Source organism: Monodon monoceros, unplaced genomic scaffold (assembly GCF_005190385.1).
Source record: "Monodon monoceros isolate NGI ecotype Baffin Bay Population unplaced genomic scaffold, NGI_Narwhal_1 Super_Scaffold_11, whole genome shotgun sequence".
Taxonomy (NCBI): Eukaryota; Metazoa; Chordata; class Mammalia; order Artiodactyla; family Monodontidae; genus Monodon; species Monodon monoceros.
The window spans coordinates 22,906,977-22,934,630 of record NW_021703767.1 but is presented as its reverse complement, the minus strand read 5'-3'; the positions used below and the strand labels follow the sequence as shown (position 1 = coordinate 22,934,630).

The following is a 27,654-nucleotide window of genomic DNA, read 5'->3' as shown; positions in this document are numbered from 1 at the left end:
GCTCTAAGAGAAAATACTGCAGGATTTTACAAGACATTGAAGTGTGTGGTTTACTGCCTGGAGGAGGACTCATATAATTCTTTAATAGAAAGTAATAAGCATGCCCTTAGAGGAGAAAAAGGAGAAGGGCTCTATTGAATAAGAAAAAACAATTCAAAAAGAAATAGGAAAATAGAGCCTATTTGCAGAGTTTCTTGATATTTAACTATTGTGTGTGTTTTGTTTTGTTTGATTTTTCTCCCATACTTGGAATGTGGCAGGAAATAAAGTTGAATTAAGTCATATCCAGCTTGTTAAATATCTTTCATGACAAGTGTGAAAGTTTGGATTTTTTTCCTACTCAACGGGAAATATATTGTACTACGAATGATAAACATGTTGGATTGTCACAACCCAGTGTTGACCACATTTTAATGTGCACATGGAACTGTTGGGGGTCTTATTAAGTTATAGATTATGATTCAGTCAGTATGAAATAAAACCTGAGATCCTATATTATAAACAAGTTCCTAATTGAAGTCAATGGTTTTGGACTGGCAACTACATTCTACATAGCAATGCTTAGCACCTGGAAGCTACTTAATATAGAAAATCTTAGGCCCTACATCAGATATATTGAATCAGGATTTTCAGGAATGGGGCCAGAAGCAAATAAAAACAAAACACATGCATACATAAACACACACACACACACACACCCTCAGATATTTCTGATAAACCCATTACCTGACCTTGTTCAATTTTACAGATCACTCACTATACCAGGCTAACAGTGGTGAGAAATAAAACTAAAGCAATGAGGATGCAAAACAAAAGCAGATTTGAGAGATATTTAAAGGAAGAATGAGTTGAACTTTATGAGTTTTCTATTAGAGGCAAGAGTGAGAGAACTTTAGATATTTCTTTTTTTTTCTGGCAAAATAGATTCAATAGATAATAATAGGATAATTTACAGTAAAGATTAAGCATGGGATAATACAGCATATCTTGAGTTTTAATATGCTGACTTTGAGAAATAGAAACTTTTTTTTTTTTTAAGTAAAGAGGCATAATAGCTATTAGCAAATATGTTTCTAGACCTCAAAAATGATGATAGGGAGATAATACACATAAATACACATTCTGTCTATAATTAATATATAGGAGATGGAATGGTGAGCAAATAGAAGCTGACTTTTGTTTGACGGCTTATAATAGCCCAGATTATACTGGGCATAATTATTTTTTTTAATGAAGGGTATAGGAAGTAGTTAAGATCATAGACACTGGGCACAAATGGCTGGATTCAAATCTGACTTCACCATATACATTGGACGAGTGACCTTTAGTAAGTCCTGACACCATTCTTTGCCTCAATTTTCTTATCTTTATAATAGGAATGAAAGTATCTACTTAGTAGGACTGTTTAAGGATTAAATGAGACATTTTAGGGACACTGCTTAAACCAGTGCTCTGCATATAGAAAATAGTATTATACATGTGCTCAAAGTAGAAGAAGGTATACGGAATTCCAAGAAAATAAAATAAGTAAAAGATTACTAAGAAACACAAATATTTAAGGTATATGTGGCAAAAGAGATGTAACCAAAAAGACTGAAATAGAAATACCATAATCAGAAAAATGAGTTGAGAATAAATATGTAAGGGATCAAGGAATGGGACTAGTAAAGAATGAAATAATCAGCAGTATCTCATCCTTTATTAAATCAAATGTAAAAAGAAATCTGAAAATTGTTATTGGATTTGAAAACTAGAAGTTTGGGGTTGACCTTAGGAACAGCAAGCTTGTTAGTTGAATGGAGAATAAAGAGTAATTTGTGATAGAATAAAAAATGGGGACCTGGAGTGTTCTTTTTTTCTATTTTTTCTTTCTATTTTTTCCCTTTTTTTGGGGGGAAATAATATAATGAAGCAAAGTAGAATATACCATAGTAATTTGAGAGACAAGAAGCGGAAAGATGTTTTTTCTCTTTATATTATTTGGCTGTTCTGTTTTCTTTTTCATTTGTTTCATTTATTATTATTATATATATTTTTAGGATGGGAAGCTGTAGTGTCTATAGCTTAACAGGAAGGAGTCAATAGAAAGAGAAGCATTAAGGAGGTAGACCAGTTGCTCTTAAAAAGACCCACGTGATCTAGCAACTGAGACTGTTTTCCTAACTTCGTACAGGAAGATTGAAGACAATTGAGTTCAAATACGAAAAAAGTACAATGATGAAAAGGAATTATACTAAAATGTTTTAACTTTTTGTCTTGGTAAACTTAGGTGAAGAAATTTATTTAAAAAATAGCTTTTAAAAAGAAAGTTATTTATTTTTTTGGCTGCGTTGGGTCTTCGTTGTTGAGCGTGGGCTTTCTCTAGTTGTGGAGAGCAGGGGCTACTCTTCTTTGCAGTGCGTGGGCTTCTCATTGCGGTGGCTTCTCTTGTGGAGGAGCATGGGCTCTAGGCACGCGGGCTCAGTAGTTGTGGCACACGGGCTTAGTTGCTCTGGGGCATTTGGGATCTTCCAGGACCAGGGCTGGAACCCATGTCCCTGCATTGGCAGGCAGATTCTTAACCACTGCACCACCAGGGAAGACCTTAAAAAATAGGTTTGATCAAATGTTCACAGTCGTCAGAGTTCCTAAAACGTTTGATGATGGAGTATTTCTCTCTTAAATGTTCCAAAAGTTCTGAATTTTCTTGAACATTGTAGCAATTAAAAAAATCAACTAGATCACACATAGACTGTTTTAATATATGGACATGAAAATTTAATAATAAAAAGTGAGTAATTAATAAATTACATAATTTTCTTGAAGTGGGTACAGTTTAAAAGTGGGTACAGTTTTCAATGAAAAAATGAGGAAATCATATTCATTTGATATAATCAGTAATTTATAAGAACGTTTTATGAGTAAGACTCTTTGAGAGTTTTTATAATTATTAGATATCTTAATTCTCTTAACTCCCTTGATGTGGAAGCCAAGGGAAAAAAATTCTTGCTTTATAAATGTTACAAGTCATCCTACAAAAATAAATCAGTGCCTTATCTGTGCATGTCTGTTAGAATTTTAAGTGAATTCAACTCTGCTTTGTGTCAGGCATGTAGTAGACCAATTAAGTTGTCAGTTTTAAAATTTCTGCAGGTGATAAACTGGCCACTTTAAATGCCACTGTTAAATATTGTATCAAATTACAGTGGGCTCTCTAGGTCCCTTGATGGAACTTAGAAATGCCAAACACTTCATTCTATTTATATTCCTGTAAATTAAGAAAGTCCCCTTTGAATATCTGCTATTTAATCTGCATGCTTACTTAAATTACAAATATTAATTTAAGCTTTGTTATGATAGCAGTTATCTTTGTTAAAATGTTGTCTATGTTCTATTTTGAGAAGTAATTTTCATTTATGATATAAATTATGGCTCCATATTTTTTCCTCTATTCCTGAAATTCTTTACGTTGGTGACGCTTGTTTCACTGAAGCAGAAAACCTTAACATCTTTGACTTTTTCCCTTTTTCAGTAATGTTCTAATTGATCCAGAGATAACTCCTATTTTTACTTTTTTTGTTACATCCATTCCTACCTTTCCATGTTCTTTGCCACCAGCCAACTCAGATACTCATCATAACATACCCTAAATTTTCCCCTAAATTCAATTTGTCAGCCATCCTATCTTCTGACTAATCTTTACTAAATGCCAATTTTGTCATGTTGGTTTCTATTTATAAATAATTAATGGACAAAAATTTAAGTCCAGAAATTTTACCATGGCATTTGAGATCCTCCAATGTATTTTCAAAACTATTTCTCCAATTATATTACCAATATTCTACATGAGATCAACTTCATCTATATTGATCTACTAATTATTCCCTGAATATTCCTTGAACTTTTTTGCCTTACCTGGAATGTCTACCCTCTTTCTGTCCTTTTATTACAACATCTATTCCAACTTTTTTTTTCCAAGTTTTATTGCCCTCTATGCAGCATTCTTGATCATAAAGCTCATAATGGTCATAATTGATAAACATCATCTTGTTTTATCATTCTTCTTTTTATGTAGTGTTGTTGCCTTACCAAATAAATTAGAAATACTTTGACATTAGGAATTGTAACTTATTATTTTTGTATACCATAGTATCTAAAAAGAGTGATTTGAAAAATTTATATATTCAATAAATACTTATTGATTTTGGTAAACAATTTTTAATTTACCCAACTATACATTTAAGGTTATTATTACATATATTTCTTTGAGGATAGTTCAAAAAAGACAGATTTATCATGCCTCTAACTTTTCATTCTATGGGTTTAAAATTATTTCTTACTTTAATGAGAATCTCTTGCGGAGATACTGACTATCCAATCCCAATTCTAATACAAAAATATGATTTATTGATTGGTTTTAAGTAATGCCATCATTTAATCAATAGTGTTGCTAATATCAAGTGATTCAATCTATATAACATTATATCCTTCTCAATTTTCTTCAAAGTTATTATATCTATTCCAAATACCTAAGAAGAGTAAAATATCAAAATTAGATTTTTCAGCATCAGTGAATGCCATTGTATTTTTCGAATTCCACCCAATCCTATATAGAAATTTTGATTAGAAATATTTAGTATCTTTTTTTCTAAATGACGTAGAGGCCCCACATCACATCCACTTTCATTTGTTGTGCCTAAATTGAAACATCGAAATGAATGAAAGATTAACTGGATAGATATAAATATATCAGTCCTGCCCAGCTTTCTCTGAATACAATTTTTGGCATTAGAAAATTATTTCATTTTCTTCTGACATTTGGGTCCAAAATGAGTCTGTTGGAGGTGGCCACAGGTCAGAAATGATCACAAGAAATGATGTTAAATCACTAGAGCAATGATTAAGGCATGACCTTAAATTTTAGTTCTTCAAGTTTTTCCTAAGCACATGTTTTAATGTATCTGTAGAGGTCAATTAGAGCAAATCTAGCCTTTGGGAAATGTATTAAACTAGAGAATTATGTTTTCTTTTTATTATATACCTTTAAACCCTGATTTATAGCCATGTGCCCTGACACCAAAATGCCCATAAAAATATGGTCTTGATTAATGGGTGAATTGATAGCTTGTTCTGAATAAAAAAAATGCCAAGTATTTTAATATAAATTAATTAATTTCAAGCTTAATTTCATTTTATTGCAATGAATGTAAGTTATTTATTATACCCATCAGCAAATCTGCGTAAAATTGTTCAGAACTGTATTTGACTTTTAAAATGCCTACATCTTTCAAGTTTTGTCTTTTCTGTAAACTCAAAAGGTCAAAGGTGGGAATTACTTACGTAATAATTGGCAGACATTTCTCAAAACCTCTGATATCTTTAAATTCAATTTAAGTCAATGAAGTAATTCCAAAATTTTATATTGTCAGTACTGTCAGTGCTCTGTACCTAGTGTACAATAAGCTCTTGGTAAGTGTTTGTTCACTATTCTGCCATGCATTTATATATTGTCAGTTTAGGAGAAACAGAAGTGAGGTTGATGAGCTTTCACTTCTAAAAATTCACATTTAAATATAGTAGAGAAGTGAATATCATTAACAACAATGTACATTTCATTTGTTTAGTGAGCATGTCTCTGGATCAAAGATATTTATTTGTTGATATTATAGATGGAACTATCCAAGAATGTTTTGTAAATTTATTGATATTTTAGTTTTATTTTGAAGATAGAATGTAGCCAGCGATGGGAAGATAAGAGAAAGGGAGATGAAGGGAAAGGAAATATTTTGAGCAAACACACATTGGTGAGGAAGTGTGCGTCAGTGGGGAAGCGGGGGATGATTAATTGTAGCTGTCTATAGCCACAAAAGCATTAAGGAGTAATTGGAAATAAACTTGGAAAAGTTAGTTAGTTTTCTTTCTATGAAAATGTGTATAATATTGATAATTAATTGGACAAAGCAAATGCACTTTGAAGATTTTTGAGTAGACAGGTAAAATTGAACAGTTTTAGAAACGTATGCTTGCAGCAGCCTGAAAAAATGCTCCCATGGGAAGAAAAGTTGAAGAGATAAACGTCAGAAAAAGAAATATAGAATCTGATACATCACTATCTCAGAGTAAAAGAAATATCTCAGGTTAAAATTAATGAGTGCATGTATTAGGGAAACAGTGTTGGAAATAAACAAGAATGCATACAAGTAATGTTTCAGAGGTTATATCCAAGATTTTACAATTGATTGGTGATGAACAAAAATGGAATAGTGAACAGTGAGCAATTTTTGGTGGAAGGGGAAGGGTTTAGTTTGCACATGGAGAGTTTGAAATTAAAATATGCTATCCAATTGAATGCTAGTTGAGGATTAGAAATTGCAGGATTAGACTTTGGGAAAGCACAGACTGAAGATCCAAAGAGAAAAGGAAGTTGATGCCATGAAATAAGGTGATGTCTTAAAGGAGAAAGTCAGAGGAGTGAAAAGAGAATGAGAAACTGAATCACAATTCCCTTTTTTCTTTCAACAATATAACCTCTTTTCTGCCTCTTTCCCTTCTATCCATAAGTATGAGTAAACTTTCCCTAATTTATAAAATCCCTGACCACATGCCCAGAATTGTGGATCCCCAAAACCCTGTACATCTTTATAGATTCAAGTTTCTTAAGAGGGCAATCTCAAATTCCTTGACTTTTTCTGCAATTTCCCTCTATTGTCCTCATTACACTTAAACTAAGTTCATCAGGGGGATTCGTTACTTCTCAAAGAAAAAGGCCTCTTCTGTCAATTTGCACTAGAATTGACATTGTTTATAGTAGACACTCTCTTGTTTCTTCTAGTTTTCTCCTTATTCTTTCTGAATTCTTTGCTCTTCTTTACATGTTTTTCTCTGAAATATTAGACTTACTAGAACACTTTTTGAGCCCCTATAATGTGCCAGGTACCCTCTGAGTGTTGATGAAATTATCAATAAAAATAGGACCAAGACCGACATGAGAGAAGATAGCCATGCAGCCCATCCTGTTTCTCAGGGAGGTTTCCAGAAAAAGAAGGAATTCATCAGTCAAGTATGGGACGTTCAAGGAAATATTTTAAAGAGCTTAAATAGCATGTTTGACAAGTTTTTCTTGAGAAATATTTTCTTCTGTTCTCATGTTTTTTGATTTCACATTTTATTTCTTTAAACATTGTCAACATAGCTATGTTACATTCTTAGTCTAATTCCCTGTTTTGAAATTTCATGGGTCTATTTCTTCTCTAGGTTATTTCAACTAATTCTTGCTCACAGTGCCTTATTTCACCGTGTATTTTATAATGTCAGAATGTGAGTTTAGGTTAAAGAGAGGTTCATTTATGAAAATCTTGGGGAGTCTGGGCCTATTAGATAGCTCTTCTGAATTTTCTGAAGGGCTTTTATGTTTGCTTCTGCCACTTATCTGTGAGCCCTACATGTGAGAGTACTTTTTAATTTAATTTTCAGCTTGGGGTTTCCCAAGGAACATGTATCTACAATTTTAAAATCCCAAACCTGGAATATGGCAGAACCATGGTTAACCTATTTAAGAAGAAACATTTGTCCGTTACACAGGCCAGAAAAGACAGCTCTCCTTTTCATTCTCTTTTGTCAGTAGGCTAATTTATTCTATACCCTTCTTATACTAAGGGTGAATCTTATCCTGGTCTAGTGTTTGGTGGTATTCTGTAGCATCCCCTCTTCTAGCCAAGCTTGGATCCATTCTCTGCAATCTGTGAGCCTTTCAGTTACTATGATCCACAAATTCCCAGTGTAGGCTTGTACTCTAGTTTTTAGATTTTTCTTCTTCTTTTTTTTTCTTTTTCCCTTGAGGCACCATTACTTTCCTGAAAGGTTAGCTATGTATTTCGGGGGGAAAAGGATGGTGGAACAGGGTTTTGGGGAGTGGTAACACTATCTTGTCCACCATATTATTAGAAATATAAATAGTTTAATTAATGTTAAAACATAATTTTAATTATCTTCTAAAGTTTTAGGATATTCTGCTGTTTTATTTCAAATTTGACAACAAACTTTTTGAACATCTCCTCTATTTTATTGCCATTGCCCTGGATACTTCACTTAACTTATTTATCATGTGGAAAAAAAAAAAAATGCTTATTCCGCTTTCCTTATGTGGTAGTATTCCCTCTCTTCCCTGTGTTTGTCTCCTTTTTTTTGTTTGTTTTTTGTTTTTGCGGTACGCGGGCCTCTCACTGTTGTGGCCTCTCCCGTTGCGGAGCACAGGCTCCGGACGCGCAGGCTCAGTGGCCATGGCTCAGTGGCCATGGCTTATGGGCCCAGCCACTCCGCAGCATGTGGGATTTTCCCCGACCGGGGCACGAACCCGTGTCCCCTGCATCGGCAGGCGGACTCTCAACCACTGCGCCACCTGTTTGTCTCCTTTCATGGAAATATTTTAGTAGGTAGTCAAAAAGTATTTGACTTAAATTTTTAATTGTTGTAATGACAGTGTAGGATTTACTCTTTTTAAGCAAGTTTACAAAATTTGAGCAAAAATTTTACATAGCTATTGTCAAATCTGGTAGTACACAGAATGCCTAGTCTGTGAATATGGAACAGCTGTCTATGAATTTGATCATTTTCTTAACTAAAAATTTCAACATAGCTTGAATGAGTCCTGTATTTGGTCTGTTTGTAAGGTGCATAATAATATAATGTATATAATTTGTTAAATTGTATTTTACAAAACTTTCATTTCTCTTTACAGGTAATAAAAGCATAAGAGGGTAAATAATTGCTATTTCAATCATGTGGTATAGACACCATGTATTAAAATCTTAGTATCCATGTTTAAAACCATAATTAATTTTACTCAAATATTTTTTTCAGCTCTTCTTCAAGTGACAATTTCACTTAGCAAAGTAGAGCTTAGTGTGGGAGAATCTAAATTCTTCACATGCACAGGTATGTATTTCTACAAATATTTTCAGATAACTTGTTTTATTCTTTATTAATATAATATATTGACTAAATTTAAGTAGTTAAATGTCAATTTTCTAGAAATAAAATTGTATATTATCATTGGGCTTATAATGATTGGAAGAGTGTTAATGAACATATTTTACATATTAAACACTGAATTTTATTTGTTGCTTTCAAGTTACTAATTTTGACTACTAAATAAACTAGATTATTTATTTTGAAAATAACATCAAATATAGTGTATGCATGATAACTTTTACATCAATTTAAATATTATTTCTATCTAAATAGTAACCTTAGTATGAATGGAAATGTTATAATTTAACCATTTTCGTAAATATGCTATGAATAAGTTAGATATGGCACCCTGCATTATAGTTTCACTTCAATGGAAAGTTTAGGACAAAGCATATCACATCCTTCCTTATGAAAAGTAACCTTTAAAAAGTAGATATTTAATCATCAAAGGTTTTGCAAGATTTTTGTGACTATTAATTAGAGGTATTATATATCATAGTGCCTATGGGAAATTATTATGGACCTCATCTAGTTTAATCATGCACATGTAGAATTCTTCTAGAAGATATTAACTACTTAAGCAACAAATTCCTATTCAACATATTGTAAAACTCACGAATGAGCACATTCTACTGCTGTTTAGATTCATCGTATTCATTTTCATCATACAAGTCTTCATATATAAAGTTTTTCAAATATTCATTTAGTGCCAAAATTTAAATTCATCATATTCATTTTCATGCATATAAGCCTTCATATATAAAGTTTTAAAAATATTCATTTAGTGACAAAATTGCTTTTTAATATATTTTAAAATTGTTTCCATTCCTGATTATACTTAGCAATTCAAAACTGGATTAAATAGGCATTTCTGACATAAAATGCATTATAAAAGTTGTCTTCAGAATGGCATGGCTTATTTAAATTATTATGACAATTAAAAAAAAGAAGCAGTTATAATAACATATCTAAAAATAATATCAGATAATATGAACAACTAATTGAGACCATGATTCTTCACATATTTGCCTTCTTAATAAAGGTCTGAATTGATAGGTCTTGTTGACACATGTTTTTATATATTGGCAAATATAAAAGTAGAGAGTAGGGGAGAGACTAGTTCAACATCATTTACTATGTCAGTACAGCTTTGGCATAAGAATATAGTTCATTGTTTCTAAACCCTATCCATATTTTATATGCACAAATGCACACACACAGCTCAATTAAATCACAAGATCACAGAATAATGAAATAGTTTAAAAATGAATTGAAAAATAAAATAAAATTGTATTATTTTCTTGGATTTGCATTATCTTTGTGATATAAATTATATGATGTATATAATTCATAAGGTCAAATTAAGACATAATTTAAAAGTACGAATTAATGTCATTCAGTGGTGCTGAGTTTTGCCCTTAATAATAAGGCAGAACAATTAAACAGTTTTTCCTTTTATATAAAGACGTGTAATCAAGAGCTGTACTGTTGTCATGGAAGTGGCCTTATTTATCTTAAATACAGTAGTAAAACAAAAATCTAAAAATAAAGATGTGGGAAACCAATGCAAATCAAAACGCTTGCATGTACTTTTCTATCACAATGGTGACTATGTTGATATGATTCTAAAGTTTCCTGAACACAGACATCTAAAACTCAATAAAATAAATATGTCTTAAAATTCAACTAGAAGTTAGTCATGTTACTGACCTGGGTTCCTGGACTCTTTAATCAATAGAAATTGATAAGAGGCCAGAGGGGAAATTCAGGCAGGGCTTTGTAGGGACTCTTGATGCAGCACAAGGGAGTGAAAACAAGTAACAAGTTCCCTTACTCGCTCCCTGAGGTGGAGTGAGCTGATCCCTTAAATGGGATGAGGGTAATGGTGGATCAGTCGGTCCGGTTGGTGGGCTGGCTTAGGTATAGTGGTCTGCCCACCCGCTTGGTGGTCTGCCCACCCCCTTGGTGGTGCTGTGTGCAGGAATCACGCATAGTTTGGCATAGTACCATGCTTTTGCTCCCAGCACCTCAGATGTAGCAGTTGGGATTTGGCCTTTTTGTATCTTGTTCATAATTTGTCCCAGCTGGACATGCTTGCAGTTATTTTTAGTCCCTTATAGTTTCTTTGTATATTGTTGCGCCAGGAGAGGTTTGTTCAGGTGCAAGCTCTGCAGCAAAGTGTCCCAGGTCCCAGGACCCAGCCTAGTTCAGTCATACCCTCACAGAACTAAATAAGAATGTGTCATGTATAGCAAATGAATTTTTATATTACATTTTCAAGAAAATAAGTTTAATGCTACTTATTAATTAATCCAAGAGCCCAGTCTTTTCAGTAAAATAACATGCAAAGTTTTATTGGAAATTATTATTTGAGTTGCCAGAAAAAAGAGAATTATGACTGCTCTATGAAAATACAGAATAAACTCTCCATGAAATTTTATTCCATATCATTAAGAATGAAAATGTCCAAAATATTTCACAGAATATCCTGCATAATTTACTGTATAAAATGAGGTTTTCTATTGCTGAAACTTAAAGTAATGCACATTTAAATTATTCTTCTGTAACTTCTCGATAGAGGAGGGAATTAAAACAAATACCTCCCCCAAATGAATTATCCTGTAACTACTATGGTTTTATGGTTCTGTTCAGAAAAACTGAAGATAACATAACTAAGATTCATTTAAGATTTAACTAAACTTCTTTCATACTTTTTTCTCCATCATGTCTAATTTGATATAGGAAGGAAGACAATTTGTTTCTAAAGCCATATCTTGGAAAAAAAAATGAGAAGGAATAATTTTCTTATAAAAGGTCCTGAAGATGTTATATAACTTTATGCATTTTCTCCTGATACTGTTGAGTTAATAGTGTATGCTGCTTCCACAAATTCTCTCTCAAGTAATTAGGTGAAATACATCCTTTTGGTGACTAAAAGCAAACACAGGAAGCTTCAGCTTTTACAAAGAGGATAATAACCTAGATTCTGAATTGGAAAACTTAAATAAATGTTTACCCTGTAATGATTTGGTTGTAATTGCCTTGCACTATAAGTATCATTTCAATGCATTCTAATTATCATATGATTAAATAGTTAACAGTTTTAGATTAAAATGGTGAAGCTACTCATCTCAGTTGGGAAAAGAGAAGATTAGGGCTCCATTTAAAAAATAGTCATTGGCCTTATCTATACAAGTTTAACAACTTGGGAAATTAATTCAAAATTCTGTATTAACAAAAGCCAAAGTTTATTTCATAAATGATTTACGTTGTTATGAGCTCTGCTGTATCAGGGGAAAAAGTGCTATTTCCTGACCCTAGCAAAAAGAATTGAGCAGGTGAAATCACGTTAGTAATCGTGTTTCTGTTTCGATTATGCCTATTAAGTGGAATTAATGTTGGACTCAGCTGCCAAGGCACTTTCAGTACTTGTGTAGTAATAATCCATAGATTTCCGTGGTAAAGTTTACACTCTCATAGCTTAAATACCATACTGGAAGTTTCCTCTGGGTTTTGTTACTCAAACGAGATTGAAACCTCAATGTTGGATAAATAAGGATAACATGTGTGCTAGCATTTGTGTTTACTTTCGATATTGTAAGATTTTCAGACTTCCAGTCTTCCATTTACATTTTTTTCTAAATTGTTAAAGTTGTTACACGATAGTAAATGCCAGTGTCAAAACAAACACTTGGAACGTATTTTCAAAATTTCTTTTCCATGGCTCTTTGCAGCAGTTGGTGAACCTGAGAGTATAGACTGGTATAATCCTCAAGGAGAGAAGATAATTTCAACACAGAGGGTATCAGTGCAAAAGGAAGGTATTAGATCACGATTAACCATCTACAATGCAAATATAGAAGATGCAGGGATATATCGTTGTCAAGCAACAGATGCCAAAGGACAGACACAAGAAGCCACAGTTGTTTTGGAAATTTACCGTAAGTCATGTATTTATAAGTTTTATTGATTGAAATTATACGTTCTTATAAAAAATACAAATTAAAATGTACTTAACAATAGAAACTAACACTCATTAAGAACTATATGATGGACAATGTGCTAAGACCTTTACAGATATCAGCTTATTTCTATTTTACCACAGTACATCTCTAAAATAAAATCTATAATAGGTTATAGTGGATTATAAATACATAGATGGAGCCAATTCTGTTGGTTAAATAATATAGATGAAAATGTTTTAGTTTTTTGATGCCGTTAAGAATCTGTTGGGTAAATAGAAACCAGTACTTTATTTAGTGATATAAAATTTATTGGGAGTGCTATTTTTCACTTTCATAAAAAAGGATCATGACTAGAACAAATAAAATTACCTATGTGATAACAGTGACCAATCTAGAATGAGAACTGGGGAAGGGTCAGCTGACAGGCTTTAGACAGAGTAAAAACTGAAAACTCATCTAATGAAGAATAACATCTAACCAGATTCTTCAACTCCAGGCATTTTTAGTAGCAAGGTTTTCTACACTTACACTTCATTTTACGACTTGAGATTGATTGCTTTCTACATTCCTTTCCAACTTCTCACTTTTAGGAATTGTTAACCTGTTTAGGAACACCGAAGCTCATTGACTCCCAGGGTTTGAAACCAGGCTCTATCACTTACACCTGTGGCCTTGAGCAATCCTGTAACCTCTCTGTTTCAATTTCCTCATCTATAAAATAGATATAATTGTAGTACCCACATCATACATAGTTGCTTTGAGGACTACATTACCTCATGCTTAGAACTTTGCCTTACAATTAATTTGTAGTAGTTAGCATTTCTACCAGTGAAAAATTATAAAAAGTTTTAGAATATTAGCTCATAAGACATCTCTTCCTTATAGCTTTGTTTTTGTTATTCTAGAAATAGCATATGGGGTAAAAAGGCCAAAGCAGCACCAGAGCAAGGCTTCCCTTAGATGGTGGGGCAATCTGTTGGAGTATTGTTGCCCTCATTTTTCCTGATTTGACCTCTTTTTTTTTTTCTTTTTCCCTCCTGTTAGTTTCTAAGCTCCTCAAGGAAAGATGTTTTACTTATTTATATGACCATTTACTGTACCAATTTCATAAATAACAAATAATTAAGTTGAAATCATCATTTCATAGACTAGTATCTGGAAAGAAGTGTCCTTTGAAATGATACAAAGGAAGATCCCTAGTGCTTTATTTGTGAAGGTAAAAAAAATTGTTTTTTCTTAGCAAGAACAATGAATTACTTTTGTGAAAATTTCTCATCAAGCATAAATATCCATATTCATGCATTCATTCAGTACACTTATTGTATGTCTACTGCATGGCAGACAATATTCTAATTCCTAAAGACATTAGTGACTGAAACAGAAAATATCACTGGCCACTTGGTGCCAACATTTTAGTGTGTAGAGACAGACAAAAAGTAAGCAAAAGCTAGTGCTTAAATGCTATATATATATGCTATAGAATTCTATAGGAAAGAAATTAAGTGGTTTAGAAACGTAGGGAGATGGCTATTTTATATGTGGAGGTTGAGCAGAAATTTGAAGGAATTTAAGAGAGTGCAAATGCCCCAGAATGGGAACAAATCTGGAGTGTTCAAGGAACTACCCAAAGCAGCAGCTAGGAGGAGAGAAGAAAAATTGGGATCAGAATTGTGGGGCAGACTCCAGTTCATACAGGACTTAGTTTGGCATTGTAAGGACTTTGGATTTTATTCTCAGTGAGTTGGAATTTATTGGGTAGGAGAATTAGATGATCTGGTTTAAGGTTTTAAAGGATCTAGATTTACCTAATTATTTTATTACAGCATCAATAAACACGGATTCTGAAATATGCTATTGGAAGAAATAAGCACTAATACTTGTATGGTTTGTTTTACTTTCTTCATACAGAAAAACTCACTTTCAGAGAAGTGGTGTCTCCTCAAGAGTTCAAACAAGGAGAGAATGCAGAAGTGGTTTGCCGAGTCAGCAGTTCACCTGCACCTGTTGTCAGCTGGTTGTATCATAATGAGGAAGTCACCACTATTTCCGACAGTTAGTATTTTGGTAACTCTCTAAGTTATATGTTCTAAAAATATTGCAATTTTTTAAAAGACTGAATCTACCTAAGTAAATATAGCAATTAGATTGTTTGAACCTAAGCCTCAAACAACTGTTTTGTGAGAACCTCAGAGCTCTAAACTAGAGGTTGGCAGACTATGGCCCTCAGGCTAAATTCAGCTCCTCTGCTGTTTTTTTAAGGTGTTATGAAAATTCAGCCAAACCCAATTGTTACATATTGTCTATGGCTACTTTGGGAACAAAGCTGAACAGCTGTGACACAGATGGTTTGTCCTACAAAGCCTACAATAGTTATTTTCTGAAGATTACAGAAAAAGTTTGCTGACTCCTGCTCTAGATCAAGAAAAAATTATATACAAACAGTTCAAGGATACTAAACAAATAAAGGAATCAATCCTGATCTATTGAAATTCTACATATTACAATTCAAACAATCCCATGGGCTTATTATGTGTAAACTTATAATAATATCTATATGAATCCTATTTATTTTTCTGTCACTGTTCTTTCAAAGATACCTACATATTCTAAATATTATGATAAGATGAATATGGATAATAGAAAGAAGAGTACATTCATTTCAATTGTCTTCATGATTTTGATTCAGACTGAGCTGAAATTCCAGAATAAAATGACATCTGAAATTGATGCATGATTTGCTTACATTATGCTACTTTATCATTGTGAATTGGGAGCATTTTCGATTTAGAATATTTTTCATTGCACTTACATTGCAGAGAGGTACAAAATAATTGAATCTTTTAAAATACTTTCTATCTTGGATGATTTTGTTTTGTGTTTCTAAGAGATGAAACTTCTACAACATAAAGGAGAGAAGGCAGAGGGTTTCTGTTTTTGAATATGTACAGAGAAAGTATGATGATGATAGTAATTTTTTTTTTAATTTCGAGAGAATTTTTCTGGACTTGGCATTTTCACTGCTTGTCAGTTATTTACTAAAACTCATTTTTCTATTATAGTAAGTTAATGAGATATAATACTTTATTTCCTCTTACTTTATTTTCAGAAAACTGCTTTAGGTTTTACTAATAAATTTCATGAGTAAATTGTACAGTATATTTTATGCTTTCTTCCCCTCAATAATAAAGAAAAGTCAATTCTTTCATAGCAGTTAAATGACAATGTCTAAACATTTTCAGATTACCTACATCTTAGGCTTCAAGTGTACATCTGGTTTACTGTAAACCATAATTACAAGATGGTTTTGAAATGAGTTTTATTTTTTAAAAGACAGTTAAATCGATGCTGACTGTAGGCCTCTGGGCAGAGAGTGTGTGCAACAGGCACTGGCAAGGTCTTGACTGAATGGGCCCAGGGCATCAATCAGCATCTCCATCTTCCCTGAGCAGATGATCCCCCCAGTTAAGTAGCCAGATGGAATTCAAGCCTAAAGACAGTTCATTCATTGGCATCCATGGACACTGGAGGTTGCCCTATAATATCTACTTTTTGTAATTTATTTGGGGATAAAATCTAATGATTAATTGTCTGAAAAAAGACAGTTAAATCCTCAAAGCAAAGATGGATGGTCAAGTACAGTGCTGATGGAGGAGTGATGCTTCTATGCTACAGCTTACACATTTTTCCCAGTATCCAAGGATGAAATGCTGTGAAGTTGGAATTCTATTACGGCTCTACTCTTTCCTTGTCCCTAAAGCTTCAAACAACTTTTCTAACTGCTCTGTACCTAATTCGGATTCTTCATCCATAAACAGTAAATTACTATATGCATTTTGAACAACGGTTTGAGTTTTAGGTAAGATAGGCTCATAAATATTTGTTAACTGAATGAATAAAATATTTGACTCTATATCAGATTCTCAATAAATAACATTTATTTTTCTTGTTCCTTCTCATTGAGCTTTTAATTCTTGGGAATCAGTTAAACATAGAAACAACGCTGAGTTGCAGGAAGGCAAAATAGAATTTTTTTAAAAGGACGTAAAATTTGTTCTGACTTTGGGATGTAAAGGATGTAGGGGAATTGTGAAGATGAACAAACTTTTCTAACCTTTTAATATTTGAGAAACTTGCCACATACTTCATTATCAAACACTTTTTACATTCATAACAGATTTATAAGAAGTAATATTCTTCAGATTTTTATACTTTATGTGATCCTTTTATTAAAACTAATGAAATAAGATTAGGTTTACAACCATGAAAGGAACATATATGGGGATTTAGAATAATGCAGTGTGTACAGATAACTTTCTGAAGCCTTAGTGTGGCATAGGAATAAAGTTTAAAGTCTCCATATGAAACAATGAAGGTTTGAAAATGTCCATCTTATTAACCATGCTTTTGGTAGCAGCTGTGTGACAAATATGCAGAATTAATGTTCCCACAGACTACTCAAAGTGGAGGTTTACCATGTTGTTTGTTGAAAGGAAATCCATATGCTAAAGAATCCAAGTATTTAGGGAGTAAAGGTGACATTTTGTTATAAAAGTTGAATATCCTGACTTTTAGTCTCAACCCTGATGGAAGGATATGCTATTGCAGTTGCCATTCTACCTCAGCCATTTTGAAAGTTATCTCTGAAACTTCCTAAATGTTTTGAGCATTTTCTAATGAAGTACCCTTTTGGCACCAAAAACTATGGGTAAAATCATCTTGTTCAATAACATTTGTATGAAATCTACTTCCAGTATAAAAAGTCATTCAACAGTTATTGAACACTTAGTATATTTCATCTAGTGTACTAGAAGGTGGCGCTTCATGGTTAAAACCATGAACGAGTCCACTACCCTCAACATATTAATAATCTAGTGGAAAAAATCAATCAATGAAAACAAGGTATATTGAGGTATACGATAAGGAAAGTGCAGTGATAGAAGATGATAAAGAAAGAGCACCTGAACTAGTTAGGGCAGAGGAGAGTGTTCAAGGTGCCTGCTGAGAGAGAAAAGCAACCCTTAAAGATGAAAAGGGATTAGCCAGCTAGAGAATGGTGGGGACTTTTCAAGAGGAGAGGACACCATATGCAATGGCCCAGAGGTGAAAGCATGAGTGGCACGTTTCAGAAACTGAATTAAGTTCATTATAACTAGAATTTATGAATAAGCACAACTAGAACACTTACAATAACTAGGATTTGTAAATAAAGACTAATAAGAAAGGAAACTGGAAAAGAAGGTTGAGCCAAGTCAATATGGCCTTGACGTCTCTATTGAGAAGTTTAGAATCTATCCAAAGGTGACATCACTAAAGGGTTTTAATTAAGGCAGTGACATGACCTAATATGTATTGAGAAGGATATCAGTGCTTCAGTGAGGAGAATGAATTGGATGAGAGTCAAGGCCAAGCTCCAGGCAATGAGAACAGTTCAAATCCAAATGAAATAATTGCTGAGGGAAAAGTAGATTCTAGACTAAGAAATGATAAAGGGAGAAGTGATAGGATATGGGTTTGATTTGACATGCACACTAAGAGAGATGGAGAAGTCAAAGATGACTCAAGGAATTTGCCTTGGGCAACTAGCTCAATGTAAAGACCTGTGAAGACAGAACTGGAGAGTACCGTATGAGAAATTTCAGGTGGAGCTAGTGAGCCAAATTTTAAACATGCTGAGATTGAAGTATTTACAACCCTTCTAAGTTTGTACATCTGGTTGACTCTTGCACAATTTTGGAATCACAGGAATCATCTGATCTGAAGAAAAATTGTGAATCATCAAAATAAAGGTTGAAGGCATAGGAGTAGATGAAGCAAACCATTCAGTGGCTGTGGAATGAGAAGAAAAGGGGACTTTTAAAAAATAACCTGCTTAAAGAAACATAACGCTTAAAGAAACATAAAGCAGACACCTTATTGTGTATTATTTGATTTCATTTATTTTCTTACTGCAATAATGAAAATGTGGATGTCTGTAAAACTGAGATAAATAGATCATCTCTAATAGTTAAATAGTTCCAATATCCATAGTTATGTGTGATTGATTGAAGCAGTGCTTTCTTCAAATGCTTTTTGTAAATACATATTAATAATGTTCTTTGGTTTGAGAGTTTGCTAACAACATTCCATGGACTTTATACATATACTTAGAATTTTTAGTTAAGGATGTTACATATTTTAGTGAGTTAGAAAATATAATATTACAATGATTTAGTTATGACTCGTTGCATCCCTCTCTAAATTTGAACTTTTTAATTCATCCAGTTGACCCATGAACAGCACAGGGGTTAGGGTACCAACTCGACATGCAGTCAAAAATTCAAGTATAATTTATAGTTGGTCCTCCTTATCCGAGGTTCCTTCATATCTGTGGTTCAGTTCTGCATCCTCAGATTCAGTCAACTTCGGATTGTGTAGTACTGTATTTACTATTGAAAAAGATTCCTATGTAAGTGGATCTGCACAGTTCAAACCTGTGTTGTTCAAGGGTCAACTGTAATTGCTGCTCATTCTAATTTCCAGCAACACACTTGAATAGTTTTTTTACATTTACTTTGAAATATCATGCATTTTTAAGAGTTCTGAGTTATTCCGGGACTTATTATAAGTTATATTTCTTGCAGATTGCCTTTCTTTCTCTCCAGTCTCTTCTTTGGTGAGAAAATTTACCAGGGGAAAGCATCTGCATAAACATTTTTGTATCTCTTCTTAGCGTCACTCAAAAGGTGAAATAAATATTTTGGGAAAGTTTATACTTCCTGGGCTGAAAATTATGTATCTGTAGCCTTGTAACTGGTATTTTCTTTCTGAGGTAGCCTCAGAATCTACACATTTCCATTCCTTATTAACTGTCTCTTAGGCAATCAATAACCACATGCTCACCTATTTTAATGACCTTCTATAGTCTGATAACTTCCTTATTTGTATTTAAAACCCAAACTTCTACTTTGACTTAAGGAATTGCTGTGAAAAATGAACCCCAAATACGAATGGCTTAATGTCATAGCAATTTATTTCTCACTCATGCAAAGTCCAATTGGCAGCAGGGGGAGAGGCAGGATTCTACCCTTCCATCCTTTCAGTGATCCAGGTTGAGGGAGGCTGGACCATTTTCTCATGTGGCTTCTGTGTTTGCCCTAATACCTCTATTAAGCCAGCAGATAGGGAAAGAGCAATAAATACTGGAACAGTCCCCAAAAGTAGCTTTAACAGTAGATATCCAGAGGTGGGTACCTTAAATTAATGACATTTCTACCTTACCAAAAGTCCCAAAGGGGTCAAGGATGTTTTCTCTTATTCATCAATGTATCCAAATACAGTACCTAGCAAACAGATGATGTTCGATGATATCTATGGATGAATTGATTAGTGAAATTTAGGATATTACATTTTTAACATGTTTCAAAACAGAACTGGATATGAGAACATTCTTTACTTGATAGGAAGGGGAAAGGTGTTAAGACTGCAAAGACTGCAACAAAATTGTGATGATTAAAAACTGAGCCAGGCATTATGGAAAATACTGTCAGGCTGAGATGCTACTTAGGCTAGCCAGGTTATGGCTAATGCATGCCCTATAATCAGCTAATGCATGCCCTATAACAGCTTAGTTTTGTATTTATGCATGTGCATATACTCACACATAAAATGGAATCAATGTAAAATTAATGAAGTCTAATTTGTTCCTTCCTAAAATGGATTATCTTGCATTTAGAAAAAAAATCTTTCAAATAAATCTGAGTTATGACCATTTCATATGCCCTCTACATGACTTGAATATTATTATATATTTTAGCTGCCTTCTCAGGGTATGTGCAATTATTAGTTTAATTATTGTGTGAGGAAGGATATTCAATCAATTTTCTAACCCTTTTCCTTACCCAAGTTGCTACATATTTACAGTCAAAACGTCTTTGTGTCTGCTATATCTGATCTCTCGGCTTTGTTCTTTTGTGTATTATTTCTGCATTCAAAGTACCAAGGGGGAAATAATAGCCTAACCATTTTATGTGGAAATAGAGTCTTGAATGTATTTTTTTTTTTTTTTTTTTTGCGGTACGCGGGCCTCTCACTGTTGTGGCCTCTCCCGTTGTGGAGCACAGGCTCCGGACGCATAGGCTCAGCGGCCATGGCTCACGGGCCTAGTCGCTCCGCGGCATGTGGGATCCTCCCAGCCCGGGGCGCGAACCCGCGTCCCCTGCATCAGCAGGCGGACTCTCAACCACTGCGCCACCAGGGAAGGCCTTGAATGTATTTTTGAAAAAAAAAATGTGTAACCAGGCAGTGTAGAGTGGAAAAGTTGAAGTCATGAAATTATATTTTACTTTCAAATTTGAATTTGTTTGTTGATGAAAAGTTTGATAGTGTCAGACAAGTTCCATATTTTAACACTTAGCAATTTAAAGCATGTTGGACTCTACCTTCAATTACTGATATCATTTCCTCCCCTTTGCTTACCTTACAGATCGGTTTGCTATCTTAGCCAACAATAATTTGCAGATTCTCAACATCAATAAAAGTGATGAAGGTATATACAGGTGTGAAGGAAGAGTGGAGGCTAGGGGAGAAATTGACTTCCGTGATATCATCGTTATTGTTAATGGTAAGCAGATAATAATTAGTATGTATCTTTGTGTTGCATTTAGCAATATGTTTATTAAAAGGGCAACCATGTAAACTCAGCACTCAAGACTTCCCTAATGAACCTCTTCTATACCTAGAGGAAATCTCCTCAGCTCTAGGGTAGCATCTGTTACATTGTATTACAGCCTCAAGGGCAGGAGGACTTATTTAACATTGTCATCCTCCTTTACAAAGAGCCTATAAGGGAGTAGTTGCCTTTTTCTGGCTTTGTAGTTGTTGAAAGTATGTCAAATGAAATACAGTAAAGTATGATACTAGATTTTACTTTTAAATTACATTAATTACTTGCTTCAACTAATTAACAGTATTTGCAAGTTTTACCAAATTAAATAATTGAATACATAGTTACCCTTTGAAATATTAATTATTATTAATATTAGTAGCTAAGTTTATGACATCAAGATTACATCTCTTCCTCCAAATTTGGCTTCTTTACTCTGTTGCATGCCTGGGTTAACATGACATTCTGTGAGGCAGAAGATAGATTAATGTTATCCTAGTTATCTCCATTTTGGTAGTCCAATGTGTCACCAAGATGTGCACTGTATTTCTTTAACATCTATCAAATATACTCTATTTTCCCTACCATGCTTTCCATGAGTGATGCCCTTTCCAATTCTTTTGTATTTTTCTTGTGTGGCTGTAAGTTGTTTGTTTTCTCTACTCTCAATTTCACAATTCCAACTTTCTGTCCTATCAACCTTTCAACACTTAAAATTGTCAGTGTTTCCCATTACCTTCAAGACAAAATAAAAACCACTCTTCATGGTATGGGAAGTTTTTTATGATCATCAGCTACCTTCTCTAACCATCCGCTCATAGGTAGCCCGTGCTTCAGCCATGTGGAAATACTAGTAGTAACACCACACAAATGCACTTTGACTTTTTTCTTCTGTTTTAAAATAAATTAGAAATAACCATAATCACAGGGTTCTAGAAGCAGAATGTAATTTGTTCTTTCTGGAATAGACAAAATATGAATTTAAAGAGTTAGCAATGAGTTTTCTATCACTTAAGGCTGGGAAGGGGAAACATAAATCAGTATCTTCTTCCATATCCTATGCACCTCCCACCATGACCTATCTCTCCAGTTTCTTGAAGAGACTGGAGATCAACACCAGGAATAGCATATAGATCTAAAAGAGTTATTTGTTTTTTCCTTTCCTGGAGTGAAGGTATTTTAACCACAAAATTCATGCTGAAAGGTAAAGAGAATATTAAATCACTGAGAATTTTTTCTCTCCTTCTCTAAGTCTATAATTAATTGAGATGTATGGATAACAGTGGAATAGACCAGATGGTTATTAGGCAGGTGGGTAGAAACTGCACATGCTCATGGGTGAGTCCAAAGTGCCAGGCCTTCTGAGAGAAGACTTTGAGAGCCCTTTTTTGGTGTGCAGAATCTGGTATTTATCGAGTGCTATCGTCGATGGAAGTTTTGGCCTTCAACCCAAGAGGAAGATTTCAGTGCATGAAGAATAGGTTTAAATATGGAGATGAGTACTATGTTTGTAACTGTATCTATGTATCTATTTTTATATCTATAAGTATTTCTAATATCTTTCCCTCTTTATTATGTACAATAAACAAAGGTAGCTTACAGTGGCTATTTAGTTTCTTCAGTATTGACTTAACCATCTACTGTCCTTTGTTTCCGAAAGAATCTAAGGTAGGAAATATACGTGTATTTTGTCACAGGCAAGACCTTGTGCTCAGTATGCTCTTATGAAAATGTGGGTTATAATATTAGTTAATAATATAAAGTTTTTACAAAAGGACTAAGTTTATAGGAAGCAGTATATAAATATGTACTATGCTGTATGTTATATATGTATGTATATGTAAAATTATGCATATATTTTTACACTAAAACATTAATTTGAGTCTGATGTGAAAAAGGAAACGTCATCTGGCAGGTGTAGCATATTAAGCCTTTATTATCCATTCTGCTATTGTAATTTCTACTTTAATATAGTTATAACATGTTCTAATCTATCTCCACACTAGATTATCTGTGAGTGTTTAAATGTGATTACATTTTTCTTGAAGGATTATTTGGGTATGAGTGGGTTCAATTAACAAAGTTTGAATCTTCAAGTCTATCATGATCTGCATTCAATCTGGAATATTTATTTCTATGTCTATACTTATTATTTTGGGGTTCATAAGGAGATAAACACTGGAATGTGTTCTTTGTGCAACTCACATCAATCATGTATGTAATATCCTGCTGTGACTGCATCACACTGGCCTCCAAAACAAACCATCCTCCTTCCACTCCCACTTTTCCTCTAACAGAATCAATTATATGTCCTAATCTGACCTTCTTTACTAGAACACTGCTTTATCTCCACTTCTTCTTATTAGTCACATTTCCCTGTTATGGTCACAAACTCCCATATCTTAGAATTCCTGGAACGAATTTCTTCAAAGTAACAGTGTTCACAAAATCAACCATCGATTTCTTCCCCTTTCTGGATGATGCAGTTGGACCCTGTCAAGGGAATGCATTGACTAATGCCACTAGACAGCTGTGCTTTTCTCTCACATTTTGCCTTTACTTCAGTCAGAAAAATCATTCTCTCCAGTCTTATTGACTCTTGCCCTGCTTACCTACTCCTTTTAAATCTTGAGCCCTCTGTAAAAGTATCCTTTATTATTTACCTCCTACAAAACCTCTTGCAGACGTTCAATGAAAACTTTGAGGTTGCAAAAATTAATAATAAAATAAAAGCACCAACTTTATCCACATTATCTTATTTTTCTTCAGTTACAATATTTGACTTATTACATGCTTTTCTCCCCAGTTTATAACGCATACCTCTCTCTTATTTGCTACTAATCTTTATTCTTGCTAATTTGGACTTTATCATGGACCTTTTTCAACTCCTTTCATCTCTAAGTATATTGAAGTCCCAACCAAATACTCCAGTCAACTGTTTCTTCACATTCACTGCTTTCTTGCCAAGTCCTGGCTCTGGAAGAAGCTCTTCTTTTTTCCATTGTTTGCTCTTTGCAACTTTTCCCTCACATTTCCTTTCTTCCAATGCATAGTCTATTTTTTCAACAATTAGTTAAAAGGTATCCTTGCTAGTTTATAGTACCAGCCATACCAAATATTAAGGATCTTTTTTTTCCCTTAACTCCCTCTATGAATTTATTACAATATTTCTCAATGCCTGCGTATAGTTTTTCATAAATCTTTATTCCCCCTCCCTTTAAGAGGTTATACATCACCGCTCATTGCCATGTGAGGTGTGGTGCTTCCAGTGGAAGGATTATGCAACTCCACCCAATTGATGATATGACTTGCTCTGGCCATTGGCATATAAGCAAGCATGATATACACTATGGCTGAAATTAAGCTTCAAGAAGAATCACATATTACTTCTCTTGTACTTTCCTTCTGCCATGAAACTAGCATGACCCTAACAGAGACTTCTCCTTTACCTTGGGCATCATGGAGAAGACACGTGGAGCAGAGTCACAGCTGATCTGCAGGTGCAAACACATAACATAAATAAGAAGTAAAACACATTTTTAAGCCCTGAGAGTTTAGAGTTATTTGTTATCACAGAAAAGCAGACAAATTCAGTGCCAGTGGCTTTTTCTTACTTAAGGAATTTAAATGCTGTCTGACCTAGGAATACGTTTGAAATTACTTCCCTGAGTGTGCCTCAGACATCTTATAATCCCACTTTCCCCTGACGGTGATAATTTCTTACAAATTTTTTAATTACCTTATCAATATATTGGGAATTCAACTGAATGAATATTTTTGACTATAGTTTTGATGTTATTTTGTATTGCACTTATATATTTATTCAGCAGGTAAATGAGAAGCGCTGGCTATATTTTTCATACTTTGTTAGGCTCAGAATACTAACAGATCTAATAGAGCATTGTATCCCTCAAGGCACTTACAGTTTTATCTCAAAAACTTAAAATAATCAACTTTCCTAAAGTCCCTGATTGTTTATGGTGCTGCTGAATACAAAAGTATATAGTAAGAGCATTTTTTATAGATATTTACAGCTTGTTTTATAATAAGAAGGGGAACCTAATGTAGCACAAGAAGAGACTTGGTATTTGGGATAAATCTATTGATGAAAAACTATTATTTTGTAGAACAAAGAGGGGAAATGTATTGTAGACAGATAAAATAGCATCTGCAAAAGCAAAGAGAGTGTAGGATGTGAGAAAAGATCTAATACCTTAACTGTTACAGGAATATGAAAGTTTTAGGGAGGGAGTGATGGTGATGTTAGCCAGTTGGTTTGGGGATTAGGTGGAGATGTAGCTGCAAAGCAGGAGGGGCCAGATAATGCGGGGCTATGGACTTTCTTCTAAGAGACAAAGATGAGCTGCCATTTAGGAGCAGGGTACCCGAGAGAGAGAAGGATGGAGGCAGGGAGAAGAAATGAGTTCAAGTCAGAGACAAGTAGGGTCTGTGCTGAAAGACAAAGAAATGAAGAGGAAGGTATATAATCAGATAGTGTTTGAAACAAAGCCGTTGTGTTTACAAGTGTGTCACAGAGGCAAGAGCAATAAAGGCTTAATTTCAATACTTCTAATGTGGGTTCTAGGCTTCCAAAGTAGTAAATGCAAGCAGAAGTGATCAATAAGTAGTGAACTGAAATATATCTGGTGAATTTGGCAATTATGAGTTTACAAGAGACAGTATGGTGAACAATACCATTTGCATGGATGGGTGACATTCAGACTGCAATGACTTAAAGAATAAATGTGCATGTACATTAACTGAATAAGAAAAGTATTGAAGGTACAGCACCTATTACCTCAGCTTGTTGGAACCAGCTATTAAATGGGAAACATTAAAAAGTTGAATGAGGGGCTTCCCTGGTGGCGCAGCGGTAGAGAGTCCACCTGCCGATGCAGGGGACATGGGTTCGTGCCCCGGTCCGGGAAGATCCCACATGCCGCGGAGTGGCTGGGCCCGTGAGCCATGGCCGCTGAGCCTGCGCATCTGGAGCCTGTGCTCCGCAACGGGAGAGGCCACAGCAGTGAGAGGCCCACGTACCGCAAAACAAACAAACAAACAAACAGAAAAACGTTTAATGAGGACCAGAGGAAGTGACTGGAGTGTTAGGACGTTTGTAAGGAAGATATACCTTGAACATAAAGAGGATATATTTTATGCTGAGCCTGGAGGAAATGAATCAAAAATGGGTGAAAATGTGGGTTAATTTACAGGTAGGTCTGGTTGATAATTTGAGAGAAGTCTTGCCCCATGACTTCAGTATTCTGTTTTAATCACTGACTTCACTCATCTACCAAACATTGATATACTACTGGTATTTTCCCAATATTTTTCAACATATTTATATGTGTTCATACCTGCTCTTTACTGGATCTTAGGTAAGTTTTCCAAATGCCTAAAACCTTTCTTTTCATTAACTTCCCAGTGGCTACCTTGATTTTATTATTATACCTTATTACATTTTTATTAACTTGCTGAATTTGCTGGCCATCTTTTCTATACATTTCTGAACTCTTTTTACTAGATAATTGACTACACACACACACACACACACACACACACTTATACACAAATCATGGGTAAATTTTTAAAAAGAAGATCAAAATTACTTCTCTTGCTTTAACCCATGCCCATTCTCCATCAGATTCCTAGCCCTTAGTTAAATAAAATGCTCTCCCAAACTACTCAAAAAATGATGAAAAGACCTGGAAATAACTTTTAAATTAAAAAATACAGCCAATAGAGTGTGTTTGTTTTGTTTTGTTTTGTTTTGTTTTTGCGGTACGCGGGCCTTTCACTGCTGTGGCCCCTCCTGTTGCTGAGCACAGGCTCCAGACGCACAGGCTCAGTGGCCATGGCTTATGGGCCCAGCCGCTCCGCGGCATGTGGGATCCTCCCGGACCAGGACATGAACCCGCGTCCCCTGCATCGGCAGGCGGACTCTCAACCACTGCGCCACCAGGGAAGCCCTAGAGTGTTATTTTTGTAAAATGTTCTTTTAAAGTATAATGATTCATTATTTTCTGAACCTTTTGTAAATTTGTGAAGAATGATCCACTAACTGCTGGCTCAGACTTGGGATAATGGAAGCAGGGACAA

General features: G+C 34.3%; 1 protein-coding gene across 3 annotated transcripts in view; it reads left to right on the top strand.

The window, feature by feature from the left end:
* NCAM2 (neural cell adhesion molecule 2) overlaps positions 1–27,654 on the top strand; it is a 491,601-nt gene that overhangs the window by 274,477 nt on the left and 189,470 nt on the right. For 2 of the 3 annotated variants that reach the window (XM_029214785.1, XM_029214786.1), the window contains exons 2-5: positions 8,839–8,913; positions 12,684–12,890; positions 14,823–14,966; positions 21,376–21,513. In XM_029214785.1, coding sequence (XP_029070618.1) covers positions 8,839–8,913; positions 12,684–12,890; positions 14,823–14,966; positions 21,376–21,513 — 564 coding nt within the window. The remainder of the gene's footprint in view (positions 1–8,838; positions 8,914–12,683; positions 12,891–14,822; positions 14,967–21,375; positions 21,514–27,654) is intronic. The other variant, XM_029214787.1, reaches the window with a different exon arrangement.